Source organism: Monodon monoceros, unplaced genomic scaffold (assembly GCF_005190385.1).
Source record: "Monodon monoceros isolate NGI ecotype Baffin Bay Population unplaced genomic scaffold, NGI_Narwhal_1 Super_Scaffold_18, whole genome shotgun sequence".
NCBI classification, from domain to species: Eukaryota; Metazoa; Chordata; class Mammalia; order Artiodactyla; family Monodontidae; genus Monodon; species Monodon monoceros.
In genome coordinates, this window is record NW_021703774.1 from 41,198,647 (window position 1) to 41,217,631 (window position 18,985).

General features: G+C 39.8%; 1 protein-coding gene across 2 annotated transcripts in view; it reads left to right on the forward strand.

Annotated features, from left to right (window-relative positions):
- The first annotated feature begins 3,279 nt into the window (after positions 1–3,279).
- Positions 3,280–18,985, forward strand: part of CENPF (centromere protein F) — a 59,693-nt gene continuing 43,987 nt past the window's right edge. For both annotated transcript variants that reach the window (XM_029230589.1, XM_029230590.1), the window contains exons 1-7: positions 3,280–3,396; positions 6,059–6,257; positions 7,254–7,450; positions 13,075–13,196; positions 13,611–13,702; positions 16,145–16,436; positions 17,561–17,763. In XM_029230589.1, coding sequence (XP_029086422.1) covers positions 6,096–6,257; positions 7,254–7,450; positions 13,075–13,196; positions 13,611–13,702; positions 16,145–16,436; positions 17,561–17,763 — 1,068 coding nt within the window. In that variant the 5' untranslated portion in view covers positions 3,280–3,396; positions 6,059–6,095. The remainder of the gene's footprint in view (positions 3,397–6,058; positions 6,258–7,253; positions 7,451–13,074; positions 13,197–13,610; positions 13,703–16,144; positions 16,437–17,560; positions 17,764–18,985) is intronic.

Sequence of the window (18,985 nt, forward strand, 5' to 3'; positions counted from 1 at the left end):
GAAATGGAAGCAGGCTTTTCAGTGCTTTTGTGGCAATCTCAGGATATTCCAACTTGACTTTAATCCAGAACGTATGAAGATTTGAAGTTGTCTCAAACATATATTTTTTTACATTTATTTATTTTTATATTTGGCTGTGTTGGGTCTTCGTGCTGCACACGGGCTTTCTTTAGTTGCGGTGAGTGGGGGCTACGCTTTGTTGCAGTGCGCGGGCTTCACATTGCGGCGGCTTCTCTTGTTATGGAGCACGGGCTCTAGGCGCACAGGCTTCAGTAGTTGTGGCTTGCGGGCTCTAGAGCACAGGCTCAGTGGTTGTGGCACACAGGCTTAGTTGCTCTGTGGCATGTGGGATCTTCTCAGACCAGGGCTTGAACTTGTGTCCCCTGCATTGGCAGGCGGATTCTTAACCACCGCGCCACCAGGGAAGCCCTGTCTCAAACATATTTTTAAGGCCACCGTCATTTGCGATCTCAAGCAGTTGATCCTCTTCTAGGACGGACAAAGTCGATTCACCTGGCTTATTCACAAATGGGTCACGGATCCATTCCTTCCCAGTTCGGGGGTCTTTTGTGGTTGGGAAGTAACGCTCAAAGTCTTTTGAAAACTGAGATAGCTGATCATGCACCAGCTGGGAGAAAGAAGGCCCTGGCTCAGTCTCTTTCAAAATCTCTGCTGATGTTTGAAACATGTCAAAAATCCCAATGTGCACTCATCACCCCCAGAGTTCCAGTTTGGCTTTGAATGAAGCCACTTGATCTGCCGACTTGAACACAGTTGTCATTCTCCCCTGAAGTGACAGATTGAGTTCATTGAGCAGGATGAATATGTCACACAAGTAAGCAAGTTTTGCGACCCATTCTGTGTCACTGAAATGTGCTGCCAGTGGTGACTCTTTCTAAAAGAAATCTCTAGAGCAGCTCTCATAACTCAGAAACTCTGGCCAGTGATCTACCTTTAGAAAGCCATCTCACTTCTGTGTGTAAGAGAAGACGTGTGTGCTCTGCGTCCATCTCCTCACAGAGCTGCGCAAACAGACATGAGCTAAGGGCATGTATTTTAATACATGATAATATTAATTGATAATAATATTGATAATTGTTCATTATCAACTTAATCACATCCTGCAAAACGCTGTTAAGTTCAGTTGACATTTTTCGGCTAGCCAGCATTTCTCTGTGGATGACACAGTCTGTAGACTCACATTCAGAGGCGACCTCTTTGACCCGAGTAGTGAAACCAGAAAGCCGTCCAGTCATGGCAGCTGCTCCGTCCATGCATATACTGACACAATATGATCAATTCAGTTTTCCTGGTATGTAATCATTCAAGGACTTGAATAATTCTGCAGCTGTGGTGTTGGTTGGCAACAATAGTGCACATAACATATCCTCATGCACATCCTCCTGAAAAATATATTGCACAAAAACAAGCACTGTTGCCTTGTTGTCAACATCGGTAGACTTGTCAACCTGGATTGCATACCACGGTGACTCATTAATCCTCTTTAACAATTGTGCCTCAGTATCCTCTGCTATTTCATCAGTTCCTCTAGTTATGGTGCTAGCCAAAAACAAAGCTGGGGAAAAATAGAGGCAGGGGAAGGGAATCATAAAATTTAAGTCACAGAAATATCACTGAAGTTGCTACAATAGTCTCCATCACATAATTCCCTTGTCCAAGAAGTGAATGTATTTCTTTATTATTTATTATAGTAGTGTAGCACAAAGCTTGGCTATACAGTGGTCGCTAATAGACATCCGCTTAGTAATGAATGAAAGAATAGTAACTGCAAATTTCTCATTTAAACCTTGAGAATCCTCTATTACACATCTTTCTAGTTCTGTTTTCCTTAGGCAGCTAATACATAGTTGAATAATTACCCTGGGAAGCAACATAGTTGGAATTGTTGTTGGCGTCAGAATTTGGTTCAAATCCCCAAACAGCCAGATACTAGACTGATAAGGGAGAGTGTCTCATAAAATTCTCTTCCCTTACCTGCTCCCTCCTCTCTCCTTGGGGCTTCAAGGAGACTGGAGAACAAGGCCTTTCTCCAGCTGGCAGTTTTACTTCCCAAGATAATTTTATTTTTAAGTTCTATGTGTAAAATTACTCGGGAGTTACTAGGGATGCAAAGATGAATTTAAAAAGATTTTAATCTACAGGAATTTCTGAGTCTGAAGGGGAGCCAGACGTAAACATAGATATCTATATGTATAACTATATTTATCTACCCATCTATTATAAGACACGGCAAAAATCCTAAAAGTGAAGTATAAACCAAGCTCTAGGAAAGGCCTAGGAAATTATTATTTCTAAGGGGTGGGTGGGAATAGCGAAATTTTAAGAAGAAAGTGGCATTTGAATGGTGTACTGAAGGATGAGCAGAATTTCAGTGAAAGGTAAGGGGCTGCAGGAATGGTCTAATAAAAGATAAAGAGAGGGAGACAGAAAGATTGGAATCTATTGAGGAAGACAACAGCATCAGAGATATATTAACTTAACAATTCATTGTTTTGCTCCTGCCTTTAGAAGCTTACTTTTAGTTGAGAGAAATAAAACGGGTACATAAATACCCACAGTACTAGTGAGTTTCATAGAAAAGGAGAGGTTGCATCCTGTTTCGACGATTTTTCTGGCTACAGTGTTCTCCCCTGGAATCCCAGCTAACAGATGTTCAGAATCACCTCTTTAGAATATGATCAATAGAGAACAGCAGTTAAGAGTGAGATCCTGCATGTTCTAGGTTCAATTTCAAATGACTTAGCTTCTATGTGCTTCAGTTAACTTTTAAATAAAAATAAGAATATTTTCCTCAAAGAATTGTTAAGAATGACACGGGATGAAGAACACATGGCAGCACAGTACTTAGTATTTATGTCCTAAGTTATATATTTAATAAATAAGTAGATATGTGTGTACAGTATTGAGTTTTCACCAGACAGCTCACTCCCGCGGGCTGTAGCCGATAGGCCTCACCCTCCTAATCAGTCTGCCCATTCCCTGGCTTTTGCAGAAAGAGCGGTTCATAACGCCTCCCAGCCTCAGCTAAAGCACGTGGACTCCGCCTCCCCACAACAAAACACCCTGTAGCACCAGCACCGGCCGCTCTGCTCCTGTGGCTTGATTTTTTTTTTTTTTTTTTTGGTGGCTTGATTTTTAAATCCATCCGAAAGGACCAATCAAAGGCGGCATTCCGAGTGCGCGGAAGCGGATTGGCTGACAGCTGATGACAGTGACCAATAGGCTTTGAGATGAGTTTGGTCTGGGCCGGAAGCGAGCGAATCGAAAACGGGTGGCGGTCGCGGGCAGTTTGAGTTGGAATCTGTGCTCCAGCCCGCGGCGGCTGTACTAGGGCCCGACTCTCTGAGTCGGGTTTTTCCCGACTCTGCCTGCAAGGTGAGCGTTCTGCTTGGGTCCCGGCTCTGGCGGCGGGAGTGAGGGAGCTGTTGGCCTTCTGCAGGTGGTTACTGGGCGGGGATGCCTGTGGAATCGCCCTCCTAGGCACTGAAGGTGCAGCGGGCCGCCGCCTCTTCCCTTCTGACGGAACTGGGGAATCGGCCCCGGGCCAAGTTCTTTGTGGTGTCGGCCCCCCTCTGCTTCTGGTAAAAATGGGCTCGCACTAGTGTCCGGAGGCCCTGCTCGGTCACGGGCTTGCCCTTTGGAGGATCAATTTCCTCCTTTGTACGGTAAAAGACTTGGGAGATCAGCAGGTATTTACTAGCAGCCTTCCGCGCCTATTTGAAATTTGGACATAGGTCCTTTGTTGCGTGGAGGAAATGCAAACTTTAGTTTTGAGGGTTTTGATCCGGGCAGCAGGTTGGTGTGCCTATTGTTAGTTGCGAGAGCATTTCTCTCACGCCTTCCACGTTCATTTGGCTGCGCCTGTGTTCCTAGCTCCGCTATGGGATGAGGACTCAGAAATAAATGACTTTGAGCCTGGTCTAGAGGAGCAGGCAGAGTTTTCATTCACAGGCTCCGCGGTGGCACTTTAGGCGGGAACTTGGGTTTCTTGGTGGAGATGGGGAATTCTGATAAAGGGAAAGCGCAAAACGGGCCTGCCGAGCCGGGGGTGGGCAAGTCACAAGGTCACAAAAGAGCTTCCTCGGGCACTTTCTGGGGTTGAGTGATTCGGGCATGGAGAGTGTCCTCCCCACGGTTAAGATAGAAACAGCATTTTCTGGAAGGAGGATAGTCCTGCAGATCTTTTTTGCAGGAACCTCGATATCCAGGGCTTTTCTACATCACCCACCCCCGCCCCCCACTCCCATCCCTTTGCCCCTCACATCTTTGAGGATTGCATTTTTTGTCCTTTTCTCCCAGTGGCTCCATAGAGATTGTTGAATGGTTGATGCCTTAATCTGTCAAAGTCCCCTCTAATAAAAATTAGCTTGGGTCTGGTGATTGCTTTAACCATTTATTTGTTGCTGTGTCTTAGACTTTGGAAATGGAAAAGCATTTAACTTGCCAGTCTTCCTTCTGTTTATTTCCATCATCTCTATCATCTTTTTAAATTGCTCCTTTTAATATTTTGTTCGCTATGGTGTATGGATGTCATGATTTCAGTGGCTGGCAGAATTGTTTAGGAGTTGTAGTTGTGTGCCTCTGAGGTATGATATACCCACCCGTGAACCCCTGAATGAGCAAGCTAGTTTGGAATAGAAGGAGTAGCCTATTGGGGCAGTGTAAATTGTCCTTTGTTGGTGGAGCGGCATGAGACTCCTTTAAGTAGTTTTTGGGTAAATGGGAATGGAGTTTAAGATGTTGTGTTCAAAGAACTAAAAGGGTGGGGTGGGAGGTGAGAATGGCAGAGAAAACAGCTCTCCAAGGCTTGATACTAAAGTATGTGTTTTCTGAGACCCTTCCTTCTCTTTTAATATTTGGAAAATGTTTTATTATACTTAGTACTTTCATCAACTATTTATTAATTGTTCTGATAAAAAATGTCATTGATAAAGTCGACTGAAACAAAACGCTAAAAATGGTTGTGGACTTCATTTAGTAAAAACCGGATTCTCATCCTGTTGCTAAAGGAACTGGAAAATGAATGCTTTTTCTTTCATTTAAGTTCTAAAGGCTAATGAATAAAGAATAATTGCCATACTTTTCTCCCAGCTGATTTAAATTTTCTAAGATATGTCTGAGAAAGAGGTAGGCCATTTCTATCTTGGTGCCATAGGCATCAGTATTCAAATGAAAAAGCGTTTTTAGTGACTAATACAATCGCTAATATGTATGGAAAGCTTACCAGGAGATACTGTTCTAAAGCTTTAGGGAACCACCACCATTATTATTCGCATTTTACAAATGAGGAAACCAAGGCACGGAGGTGTTAAATAACATGCCCAAGGTCACGCATCTTGTAGGCTGCTGAGCAGGGATTTGAATCACTAAGGCTATATACCTGATTCCTGGTCAGGGTCTGTCTGGAGAATGACTTTACTGCATTTTGCAGTGTTTCTAGTGCTAGTATGTCATTCACCCTTTGTTCATGCATGCATTGACTTAACAAATGATAACCTCTTGGGAGGAAAAGGAGGTACCTGTGCCATGAGAGACTCTGATGGGGAGATATGACCAGATTATGATGGTTGTCCTCAGGGAAGGCTTCCTGGAGGAAGAGGGACAGAGTATGAGTGGGAATTAATGACATGAAGAGAGGAAAGAAGAGCATTTGCAAAGTAACTTATCATGCATTTTATTTGTCCTGTAAGACCTATTTCACCAGAAACCTTATAGCAAAATATTCATGTCTTGTACAATGAAAACAAGCTGAGTGGTGGAAAGCAGGTAGCCATATAAGAGTCAAAAATGAGATATAAGAAAACCAGAAAGCAAGGGGAAGCCAAACAAGCATACTGTGTACTATTGACACTTCACAGTCAGTTATTAGTAGTCACCTTGCAGAGGGTGGAGAAGATGGATGTTATACTTTGTTATCTTTTGAAACATGAAGTTTTGAAACTTGATTCTAGGAGGTGGTTATGTAGATTAGTTAGTCTCTGAGACTGTAAGTTTCTTTTTACTATAGTAAGACCAACAGGTTGTTTATTCTTTTCAGTTTATTTATAAATGTTTGAATAATAAAGGAGAGCAAAATGAGCTGGGCTTTGGAAGAATGGAAGGAAGGCCTGCCTACAAGAGCTCTTCAGAAAATTCAAGAGCTTGAAGGACAGCTCGACAAACTGAAAAAAGAAAGGCAGCAAAGGCAGTTTCAACTTGAAACCCTGGAGGCTGCGTTGCAGAAGCAAAAACAGAAGGTATCACTGAAATGCTGGTATTTAAAACTGTTATCTCGTTATTTGGACGAATGGTTTTGTCTTCGTCTTTTCAATTTAGAGAAAAATGATTTTGCCATCTTCAGGTGGTAATCCCCCCTCCTCTCCTTTATTGAATCTTTTTTTTTTTTTTTTTTGGCCACACCGCGTGGCATGTGGGATCTTAGTTCACCGACCCGGGATGGGACCGCGCCCCCTGCAGTGGAAGCTCAAGCTGAGTCTTAACCGCTGGACCACAGGGGAAGTCCCCTCCCCTATTGAGTCATTTTTATTTTAATTACCTCATTTTCTCCGTTCTTTGTTTTCATTTCTGCTTACCTGCTAATGTGTAGGGCTGCTGAGTTCCATTTTCACTTCTGTTTAGGACAAAGAATTGGGCATTGCTTTTGCATTCTGCACTAAAATGGCCGAAAATCTCTGGCTCCGAATCTGGGATCAATATTAGAGCACTTTGCAGTCCAAATAGATATTGCTTTCTGAGAGTGAGCTTTTCACCTTGGTATTCCCACCTCTCTCCAGGACTAGTAAATGGAAACTTAAATAGTTCTTCTTTCGTATCTTTGCATTAGCCAACCCATAGTAATACAATTACTGCTCCTAAAATGTTTTTGCTAGTGGGAGAATTTTTCAGTTTCTTACAGTAACTGGCTTTAGCAGCTGAACTTGAAAATGAATAGTTAAGGGAGGGTTTATAAGATTTATTTTTGATTTTTTAATTCTCGAAAGCCTATTAAAGCCTCTCTTTCTAGGATGGGTTTGTGTAGCCCTAACCAAAGACTGTAATACATGACTTTGCAAAACTTTTCTATCAATAGGCTTCAAAGTGAGATCATCTAACATTTCGGTGTACATCAAGCACTTACTTCTGGACTTTTTCAACCATATCTCAGAAACTTAGTCATCAGTGTTAGATTAACAGATACTATTTGGTAAATTCATGAGTAAGAGACCTAGTTCCTTTTGAATAATCTGCATTAGGTTGAGAATGAAAAAGCTGAGGGTGCAAACCTGAAAAGGGAGAACCAAAGCTTGATGGAAATATGTGAAAATCTGGAGAAGACTAAGCAGAAGATTTCTCATGAACTTCAAGTCAAGGAGTCACAAGTGAATTTCCAAGAAGGACAACTGAACTCAAGCAAAAAGCAAATAGAAAAACTGGAACAGGAACTTAAAAGGTAACTTTTTTGGGAATGGTATTTATTATAGATGTCTTTGTATATATTCATCAGATGTGGCTATCTTTTCCTTTTATGGTGTAATTATTACACATTGACATTTTTTCTTTCCAGTGGAATGAACAATGATTTGAGGAACATTAATTCTTTTCTTATATGCTTCAGTCCTATTGTTGCATGGCTCAGTACTATATAAATTCATTAAATGGTTGCTAGCTTATTCATTTACTTATTCAGTATATGTTTATTAAGCTGGTTCATGTGCCAGGCACTGTGTTTGTTACTAGGGTATGCAATAATAAATAATACCAAAACTATCAACAGTGGTTAACTGAAAAAATGGAGGGACGTTAAAGCATGGCTTATATTGATGGCTTCTGTTTTCTCTGCGTGGAAAAGCTGTTGTAGAGAATCAGAGAACTAGGGAACTTCAAAACGACTGAGGAGCACTGAGGGCTCAGTTGAGATTGGAGGCCAGGAATTTATACTGGGACCAATCTATAGCGTTTAATGAGTTTTTTTTTTTTTTCCTTTCTTTAGCATATAAATGCTAAGAAGGTATACAGGAGGATCGATTTAGGGTTTTTGGGCGAGGGTGATGGGATAGAAGACAGTGGAATAATTGAGGATATTGGAAGAGAGGGATTGAAGTTGGGTGCCATGGAATCTCAGCTGGAGAGGAGGGAAGTGAAGTCTAGAAGACTTTCCTACTGAGGTCCCCATCCAAGAGACCCATCTTCCATCTTAAGCATTACATAATCAATTCACCAATATCAATTACATATTTAGGCAATAAAAAAAGGTGCTTATTACTACTTTTCCATTAAAAAAAAATCCCCCAAACAACTAGAGGCATTATTCAAAATAAATTTAATGGGACTTGAGCACTGCTGGCTTATAAATGGAATCTTCTTGTTCTAGTAGTGGAATTTTGTCAAAATATCAAGGAGTGATAAACACTAAAAGCAAAAAAGACTTTAGCAAATTGCCCTATTGTTAATTCCATGAATATACACCCAAAAATTTTAAGAAGAAATTTTGTTTTGAAATAACTTTAGACTTCCAGAAACAGTTATCATCTTACATAACCAGAGTACAATGACCAAATCAGAAATAAACATTAATTCAATACTATTAACTAAACACAGACTTTATTGGAATTTCACTCATTTTTCCAGTAATGGCTTTTTTCTGTTCCAGGATCTGATCCAGGATTCCACACTGCATTTAGTTGATGTTTTCTTACTTTTTTTTTTTTTTTAGCATTTATTTGGTTGCGCTGGGTCTTAGTTACTTTTTTTTCTAAGCTCTGATGGTTTCTTGTCTTTTGTGACCTTGACATTTTTAAAGAGCACTAGTCTCCTTTATTGTAGAATAGTCCTCAATTTGGGTTTGTCTGCTGTTTTTCAACAATGGCAGAATTGACATTTTGGACTGGATTATTCTTTGTTGTGGAAGGCTGCCCTGTAGGCTACATTGTAGCATACTTAGAATTCCTGGCCTCTACCCACTAGATGCCAGTAGCACTTGCACCACCTCCAAATTTTGACAGTCAAAAATGTTGCCAGGCATTGCCGAATGTCCTTTGGGAGGGCAAATTCATCCCCGATGGAGAATCACTGGGTCAGATTGAGGTTATGAATTTTTGGTAAGAATACCACAGAGGTAGTGACACACCTTTATAGTGACATGTACAGTAGTGACATGCATCATATCAGAGTGTACATGATTTAATTTGACTTTTAAACTGATCGCTTGTTAGGGTGTTTATCTGGGTTTCTGCATGATAAAGTTACTGTTTTTCCATTTGTAATTAATAAATATTTTGATGCCAAGAATTTTTTTTCCTGGCATAGCTGCAATCTTAATTCTACCTACAAAGGAAACATACTTTTGAAAGTTAAAACGTTTAAAAATTACAGTTTGCCCTCCATATCCATGAGTTCTGCATCCACAGATTCAACCAACCAAGGGTCAAAAATATTTGAAAAAAATTCCAGAGAGTTCCAAAAGCAAAACTTAAGTTTGCTGCGTGCAGGCAACTACTTACATAGCATATACATCGTATTAGGTATTATAAGTAACCTAGAGATGATTTAAAGTATACAGGAGGATATACATAGGTTATACGTAAATACTACCTATGTGATTTTATATGAGAGTTGAGCATTTGCACATTTTAGTATTCAAGGGGGTCCTAGAACCAATCTTCTGCAGGTAGATTGTTAGGGACAACTATATGCTTGTCTTTTGGTGAAGCTGATAATTTAAGTGCACAGAAATCTTTTTCTAATTTTGTTTCCTATCCGTGTGGGAAGGTGGCTATCTATAATTTGCAATGTTAGAATGATAAATAAATTTCTGTCTTGTTGAGTTCTTTGTTTTCCTAAACTCTATCCTGGTCTGTGTTGTTCATCACTGTATTCCTAGCGCCTGGCAATTGTAGGTCCTCAAATATTTGTTGAATGAATGAATGAAAGAGAGGCATTTGTTTTGGAAAGCAGGTGCTCGGGAAGTAGGAAGCTCACTTCAGTATGCTAGAATAATTATTTCTTTGAAAAGAACATTTTGGCTGCCAACGTTAGAAATATTGGTTTTAATAATTTACTTTATTAATTGGTTTTAATAATTTAATTTAATTTAGACAGAAATGTTAGTATTTTTTAACATTTGAGAAAAAGATGCTTTTGTATACATTTCCCTATTTCATTGAAAAGTGCCATTTGGTAGCAATGCCTGCAGATATAAAGTTCATGGTTGTATCTGACATGTAGCAATGGTTAAATGTTAGCATTAATATTATCATTATTATCAGTTGTTAGTTATTATCATCATGGGATTAGGATACCCTCATAGCACATTTAGTTTAAAAATATTTTTATTATCTATGATGTTGATAGATATAGATGTTTATAGAAGTTTACAAACTGTATAAACTTTAGACTATAAAAACTATTGAGTATACTCTTCTATAGTATAAAAATTGTTAAGGGTATAAGACCTATAGATTACAATAACTATTGAGTATAGTTTTAATTATTTAATATTTTGGGCGGTGTTGGGTCTTTGTTGCGGTGCGCAGGCTTCTCATTATCGTGGCTTCTTTTTGCAGAGCACGAGCTCTAGGCACGCAGGTTTCAGTAGTTGTGGCACGTGGGCTTCAGTAGTTGTGGCTCGCAGGCTCTAAAGCGCAGGCTCTAAAGCACAGGCTCAGTAGTTGTGGCACACGGGCTTAGTTGCTCCACAACGTGTATGATCTTCCCGGGCCAGGGCTCGAACCCGTGTCCCCTGTATCGGCAGGCGGATTCTTAACCACTGTGCCACCAGGGAAGCCCTGAGTATAGTTTAAAATTTTTCACTGGTAACCTTCCGGTACAGGGCAGGAACTTATTTTTTCCATCAATGGCCACCGATTTCAGGTACATCTTGAACAAGTTAGGTTGAACATTTGAAATGTTGGTCAAAAACTGGTGAATAATAGACACAGAACACAGACTGGTTGTTGTCAGGGACTGGGGGAAGATGGCACTGGGGAGAAATTCCTTAATGGTTAAAGAGCTTTACTATGGAATGATAGAAATGGCTTTTAAGTAGATAGAGATGGTAGTTGTACAACACTGTGAGTGTAATTAATGCCACTGCATTGTTCACTCAATCTGGTTAATTTTATGTTACGTGAATTTCACCTCAATAAATTATTTTTTAAAACAAAACAAAAAATGAACAAACAAAAACAAACAAAATCTGGTGAATATTACCAATCTCATATAGTTAAATTAGACCTAGGAGAAAACAGCTTAATTTAGTGTTTTTTTTGTTTTGTTTTGGTGGCGGTGATTTGTGTTTTTTCTCTCCCTAGGAGACAGGAGATACAAAGGTTTATAAAAATAATAGGGTATACTTTTATTTAATAGTTAAAATTAATAAACTTTTTTTTTTTCTTTTTTACTGAAAAGATGTGAATTTGAGAGGGCAAAGAAACATAAGTTTTGCAAAGTTCTTCAAAATTCATCTCTGGAGTTTTACCAACCTTTTTACACCTTTGGAAGTCTATAGACCTGCAGTGTCCAATATGGTAGCCACTGGTTACGTGTGGCTGTTGAACACTTGAAATGTGGCTAGTGTCAATTGAGGTGTGCTGGAAGGACACAACCCAGTCCAAATTCTGAAGATTTAGTACAAAAACATGTAAAATATCTTATTAATGATTTTTGCAATGATTATAAGTTGAAATTACAGTATGGAAAATATTGAGTTAAATATTAAGATTAAATTCATTTATTTCTTGTTACTTTTTTCATGCTAATACAACATTTCTGTTGGAGGGCTCTTACCTGTTATAAATTCGAATGTGACAATTTGATTTGCTGAGCAGCCATTTTCAGCTCATACATTGCTTCTTCCTTCCCAGATTGAATTTGGAGCAGGCAGAGCTAGGGCACTGAGGCACTTTCTTCACTACTTTCTTCACTCCCTGCTTTGAGTAATGTGTCCTTGGCAAAGAGAATGGTGCACATCATTAGCCATTCTACTAGGGTGTTCATTTTATTTCTTGTGTAAAGTTAAACTCAGAGACATTGGAGACTTGCAGGAATTGAGTCCTCTCTTAGGTTTGCTTCTGAAGGGTGTTACAACTGAAATGGTAGGGATACTCTGTACACATATACAATACAGTCGGCCCTTGTATCCACAGGTTCTGCACCCACAGATATGGAGGGCTGAGTGTACGACTGCTGTTTTATATAAGGGACTTGAGCATCCCTGGATTTTGTTATCTGCAGGTGTCCTGGGACCAACAACCCACAGATCCCAAGGACGACTGTATATAGCTCACTTTCTCCAGTTCTTTGGATCTGTTTCCTGCCAGTATCTTTTCTAGATGCATTACGTTAACTTGATTTTTAATATGTGTTTTAAAAATATCACAAAAGACGTGATATGTATATCAAATCTCTGTTTGTTTTTGGTTTTTTTGCGGTACGCGGGCCTCTCACTGTTGTGGCCTCTCCCGTTGCGGAGCACAGGCTCCGGATGCGCAGGCTTAGTGGCCATGGCTCACGGGCCCAGCCGCTCCGCAGCATGTGGGATCTTCCCAGACTGGGGCATGAACCCGTGTCCCCTGCATCGGCAGGCGGACTCTTCAACCATTGCGCCACCAAGGAAGCCCCAAATCTCTGTTTTTATAATGACAATATTATAAGTAATGCCATCCGGTTTTATGATTTGAGCCCATGCTCCAATTTCCTCCTATGTTTCTGAAATTCTGGTATTTTGTAGCACTGTGTCTTTCTTTGGCCTAGAATATAAAATTTCATTGGAATGTGTCCCAACCCTCCCAACTCTTCTTTGCTACTGTGGTGGTTATTACAGATCTTCATTATCGTCTTTATCACATTGTAATTACTGGTCTATATTTCTGTTTTCCTAACTAGACTGAGTTCCTTTGAAGACAAAGGACTGTCTCATAAATTAGTTCTTATTAAATGTCTGTCGGACAAATGAAGTGGTAAGAATTCTTAGAGGGTTGGTGTTTTTGTAAGTTTATCGCTTTCTGAGAATGTATGGTGTTGGTATTCTACAGCTGTTGCTCTGATTTGCCATCCTCTCGGGTCCTTTTCTCACAGGTGTAAATCTGAACTTGAAAGAAGCCAACAAGCTGCACAGTCTGCAGATGTCTCTCTGAGTCCATGCACTACACCACAAAAAATTTTTGCAACTCCACTCACACCAAGCCAGTATTATAGTGGTAAGGATATTTTCCCTTTGTATAAATAGCTCTTTTATTGAGATTTTAATTCTGCCAAAGAAATGAATTCATTCAACTTTGAATTCAACTTCTAATTTTAGCATTAAAAAAAAAGCAGCCATTAGTTACATATACATTTTTGTATCTGTTGAACTATGTTGAGCCATCAGTAAGCCTTTAAACTTTTCACTTTATCCTATGGTATTTTAAAACATAATTCAGTTTTGGAATATTTAAAACACCTATGTTTCCATGTATTTTGATATTTGAGTAATTTGATCAGTATCCGTTGCCTTAACCAAAATGTTCTTTCTATCTGATGTACTAAGATACTCATTTCTAGGCGATCTATCATAATGATTCTTTGCAAAATCAGTGATCGAAGTAAAACTGTATTTCAATGTCTGTGTTTAGGTTCCAAATATGAAGATCTAAAAGAAAAATATAATAAAGAAGTTGAAGAACGAAAAAGATTAGAGGCAGAGGTGAAAGCCTTGCAGGCAAAGGTAAATTAATTATGGGCCTTTTAATAGAGTATGCAGTTGAAGAAGTACTTGGATATAGGATGCAACAAGGATAGAGAAAAATCTGCTTTACATAGGGCTGGCACATTTTTATTACACTGAGAAAATAAAGTTCCTGGCTCATTGGTTATGGTATTTTTAAATTTTAAAATAGGTAAGAGTAGAGTAAAATAGATTGGGGAGGTGACTTTATCCCTAAATATTAAATGTTCACCGAATTCCGTGGAAACTCTGGTAATGTAATTACTTCTCTGTTAAGATCTAATGATAAAGAAGAAGTTTCAAGAGGGTGGGACCAGAGTCATAACTGACACCCACTAGCTTTGGAACCTGGAGGCGATTGCTTCCTGTTCAGGCCTTCTGATGGAATGTGGTGATTGCTACCAGGGACGTGAGGTTTGGGGGTCATTATTAATGAACTGTTTATTTCAGGTGAAAATGTTATCAACGTAATCTCCCCAGTTCTTGTAAATAAGTTGCTGACAAGTGTTTTAAATTACATTTTGATAGGGGTAAAAAAAGCAGAGAGAGGTGGGTGAAAAGATTTGTTTAACATCAATAAAATAAACAAAATGCGTATTTTGGAAACCCCAGCTTTTAGTTTCAGGACTGACCCAGAAAATACCTGGTGTCTATAGAATATACCTTTCGCATTTCTGTGCACGATGTTATTTATTATTTATTTTATTGTGTTTTTTTGCGGTACGCGGGCCTCTCCCTGCTGTGGCCTCTCCCGTTGCGGAGCACAGGCTCTGGACGCGCAGGCTCAGCGGCCATGGCTCACGGGCCCAGCCGCTCCGCGGCATGTGGGATCTTCCCGGACCGGGGCACGAACCCGTGTCCCCCGCATCGGCAGGCGGACTCTCAACCACTGCGCCACCAGGGAAGCCCGATGTTATTTGTTTTTTAAAAAATTCCAGTTTGGCACTTAATGGCACAATTCTAAACATATGAACTTGGTGAGATGGCACAACTTAGCAAACAGTTTAAGGCTGAATTTATACGTAGACGCCTTAAATACTGAGGATCAAAAAAATACCTGTTAGAGCTTTAACAATTTAAATTCTTTTTACGCCTTTAACCCTTGTTTTGAGATCACCAGGGTTTTGATATGTAGCAAAGGCATTGCTTACAAGATGAATAAAATTAAACAATAATTCTCTGGTCTGACTTGGAAATATGTGCTTTGTTCAGTCATTGGTATCAATTCTGGCCCTGACATCTGTTCCCAGAGTTATTTTGTGGAGGACTATGAGTCTCCAGAAGCCTTAAACCTTTCCCTGTGGCAAGAAAAGCCCTTGCTATCAAAAATTTAACTTGGGCTTCCCTGGTGGCGCAGTGGTTGGGAGTCCGCCTGCCGATGCAGGGGACACGGGTTCGTGCCCTGGTCCGGGAAGATCCCACATGCCGCGGAGCGGCTGGGCCAGTGAGCCATGGCTGCTGAGCCTGCGCGTCCGGAGCCTGTGCTCCGCAACGGGAGAGGCCACAACAGTGAGAGGCCCGCATACCAACAACAAAAAAACAAAATTAACTCAGCTTCTATAGCTACACCTTGATAGTTTTCAGAATGCAGGCAGAGAGAAGAACAAAAAGAAGAGTTCAAAACAGCAGAAAATCCACAAATGTGTATTATATAATAAAAAATACCTCATACGACATTTTTTGGGGGAGAGTGTTATGGTGGAATGTGAGATTCTTGAAGGAGTTCTTTAGGTTAGTATTGAATTTTGAGTCTCAGTGTGCAAAGCTACAGGGGGAGGTGACCAAGGAGGGGCAAAGTAAAATCAAATTTCAGAATTCAAAATGGCAGTGAGTACTCACATGTGTTTTTATGAAGTATATGAGGGATGCAGAATAAATACAAAAACTGAGCCCATTTAAAATAGATTGGGCCTCAGATGGTACTGATTTCACCCTTCAGTGCCAAGTCTGACCATTAGAACATTTCATCACTGGTTATTGGGACCCAGTGGTTCCCTTGACTTGATGAATGGTCTTTCTTGGTACACAGTGGAAGTGTTACCTTCTTGGCATGGCTTTATGTTCTATTTGAAAATAAGTACATAATCTTTTTTTTTTAATTGCAGTATTGCTGATTTCCAATGTTGTATTAGTTTCAGGTGTATATAGCAAGGTGATTCAGTTATATATATTATATATACATATATACTTTTTCATATTCTTTTCCATTATAATTTATTGCAAAACATTGAATGTAGTCCCCTGTGTGTAAGACCTTGTTTATCTATATTATATGTAGTAGTTTGTATCTGCTAATCCCAAACTCCTCATTTACCTGCCCTCCCACCCCCACTGCTTTCCCCTTTGGTAACCATAAGTTTGCTTTTTTATGTCTGTGAGTCTACTACATAGTCTTAAATATTTTGACTTCTAAAGGGCTCTAAAGAGTTTCTGTTTTTACAGAAAGCAAGCCAGGCTACTCCCCAAAGCACCATGAATCACCGGGACATTGCCCGACATCAGGCTTCATCATCTGTGTTCTCATGGCAACAAGAAAAGACCCCAAGTCGTCTTTCATCCAATGTTCTAAAAACTCCAATTAGGAGAGATTTCTCTGCATCTAGTTTTTCTGGGGAACAAGAAGTGACTCTGAGTAGATCAACTTTGCAAATAGGGAATAGAGATGCTAATAGCAGTTTCTGTGATAATTCTAGCAATTCTCATCTTTTGGATCAATTCAAAGCCCAGAATCAAGGTAACTTCTTTAGCTAAATTAAATTTTCCTGAGATAATTTTAGAAGTCTAGAAATTTCTAGACATTTTTAGCCCTAGAAAGTGCTCATGTGTTTTGTTAGACCCATCAGTGATCAACATCCCAGCCTGGTGATGTGAAATACTGTCTTTGGGATAATGAGAAAAGATATCACCATTTGGAAAGGTACCTTTATTTGTACTATAAAGCTGGTGCCATGAAGACTTGAAAAGTAGGGTGAGTGGCTTTGACTTTCCAGAGTGGGGCAAGTAGGTGGGTTACAGTTGACAATCCCCACAGCTCTCCCCTGGCTCCTTTTGTGGCCCATGAAACAAGCCAGTTTTGGCCAGAGGTGTGGCATGTGTCTGTAGGAGAGCTTTGCTGTGTGCTGCCAGGTTGTGTGTATGGGAGAAACCTGTAACCTTGGCTGCTGCACCACGCTGCTGCTGACAGCCAAGGGTGCCAGGTGGTGTTTTGGAATCTAGTCTGCAGACTATGATAATTTCCAGTGCTATGGTAGATTGAAAATCACCATCTGTGTGCACTGGTGAGACCTGTCACATGGCCAGTGCCATTGGAACCAATATTGTGTATATGTGGGGAAAAAAATGAAAAAAAATTGTTAATTTTGGCAATAGAGGAGGTTCACACTGTCTTGCTCTTTACTGGAGGACAAGCTACTAGAGAATGTGGGAGGGTGAATTTTTCACTGCTTAGCACTCATTTGCATTGATATGGGCACAAAAAATAAATTAGTTTGTGGGTGTATAAAACCAAGTGGTAATTTTAGTGCAGGCTGTTATATGTGGTACACTTTTTGCAGTCTCGATAAGATACTATTCACGATTTTAGAAAAACATTTCTGCTCCCCCAAGTTTCTCTGTGAAAACTTATGAAAATTTGTTTCTCCTGCTTTCTGTAGGGTTTTTGAATACAAATAACAATAAAGACTAAACATTGAAATTAAATCCAATTAAGGTAGCTTCTTTGTTTAATGTGAATTGATTTATGTTTGACTCACCAAAGATTTCAGAGCAGAGTAACATTGATACATTCTGAGTTTAGTTGTAAATGTCTTTGTGAAAAATATATGTTAATTGAAGTGTGGGTTTTGTTTGTGATTTAAGAGCTAAGGAGCAAGATTAGTGAGTTGGAACTACGTCTGCAAGGACAAGAAAGAGAAATGAAAGGCCAAGTGAACAAGCTTCAAGAACTCCAACTCCAAGTGGAGAAAGCAAAAGCGGAATTAAACGAAAAAGAGAAAGTTTTGAACAAAAGCAGGGATGAACTGGTGAGAACAACTGCACAGTATGACCAGGCATCAACCAAGGTACTTGACTTTTCATGAGTTATTGATAAATCTCCATTTTTTCCCATATCATTCTTTGGAAAGAGTACTCTGCACTTAGACTTGTGAAATAAATATTAGTAATGAACCTTATTATATACTAGGCAGTATTGATGCAGTTGAACAGTAAGTTCTTTTAGAGTTGGGTAGATCTGGGGTCAAATCCGGACTGCACATTTTCCCAGCCAAGGGACCTGGGCAAGTCACTGATCTCTTTTATATCTCAGAGGGTGGTGAAGAATAAAGATAATGTATGTACAGTGCCTGGCAGGTGCCTAATATATAAAAGAGGCACTTAAAGTCATGGAGCTTTAAAAGAGGTTTAGGACATACGATAGAATTAAATAGACCTACTCCTGGGATCCAGTGTATACACTCCTACCATTTAATCTAAGGCTCTAATTAAGGCCAAGCTTCATAGGCTGTTATTTGGGGGTTGTCTTTGTTGTTGTTGTTGTTGCTTTGCCCCCAACCTACCTCTCTAGTCTTTTCTTCTCTTTTTTCTATTATTCATTCATTCACTGACTCATTTGACAAATATTTATTGACCTTCTACTGTATGTCAGCCACTGTTCTAGACCTGGGGATGCAGCAGTGAGTAAATAGACAAAAAGAATGGCCCTTGTGGAGCTTCATCATAATGGGGGACGTAACGTAGATGTACCAGTCACGTAGATAGTGTGCTATATGGAGAAAAGCGTAGAGCAAAACGAATTATCTTCTAGGACCAACTGCAGTTATTTGGTGTTTCTTGAACCTAATCTGTGTCTGGGTCAGTGTTCTGCTCACATTTGCCTTTCTGCTTGGCATACCCGCCTCTTGGAATACTCTTGACATGCTCCCCATCCTGTGAGCTCCTTCTCTCATTTCTTAGTGCGGTGAGGTCTTTTCTCCTGGCTTCCATCCCCATTATGACCCTTTTATTGTCGTTATTTATGTTCTAGCTCTTGTAGTTCCCACACTTGGCTAATTGTCAGAATCACTGAGAACCTTGCAGAATTAATCTTCTTAGACTCATGTCTGAAGTGGGCCTATGGAATTTACCTTTAATAAAATCTCTAGGTAAAAACCACTGTAGTAGGTAGACCTGTATCTTCTATTTGCTTCCTGGGAACAGGCTCTTTCTGTCTTTCTTTTTTTTCAAATTAATCCTTTTTATTTTAAGATAATTATAGATTCGTGTAGTTATATAAAATAATACCTT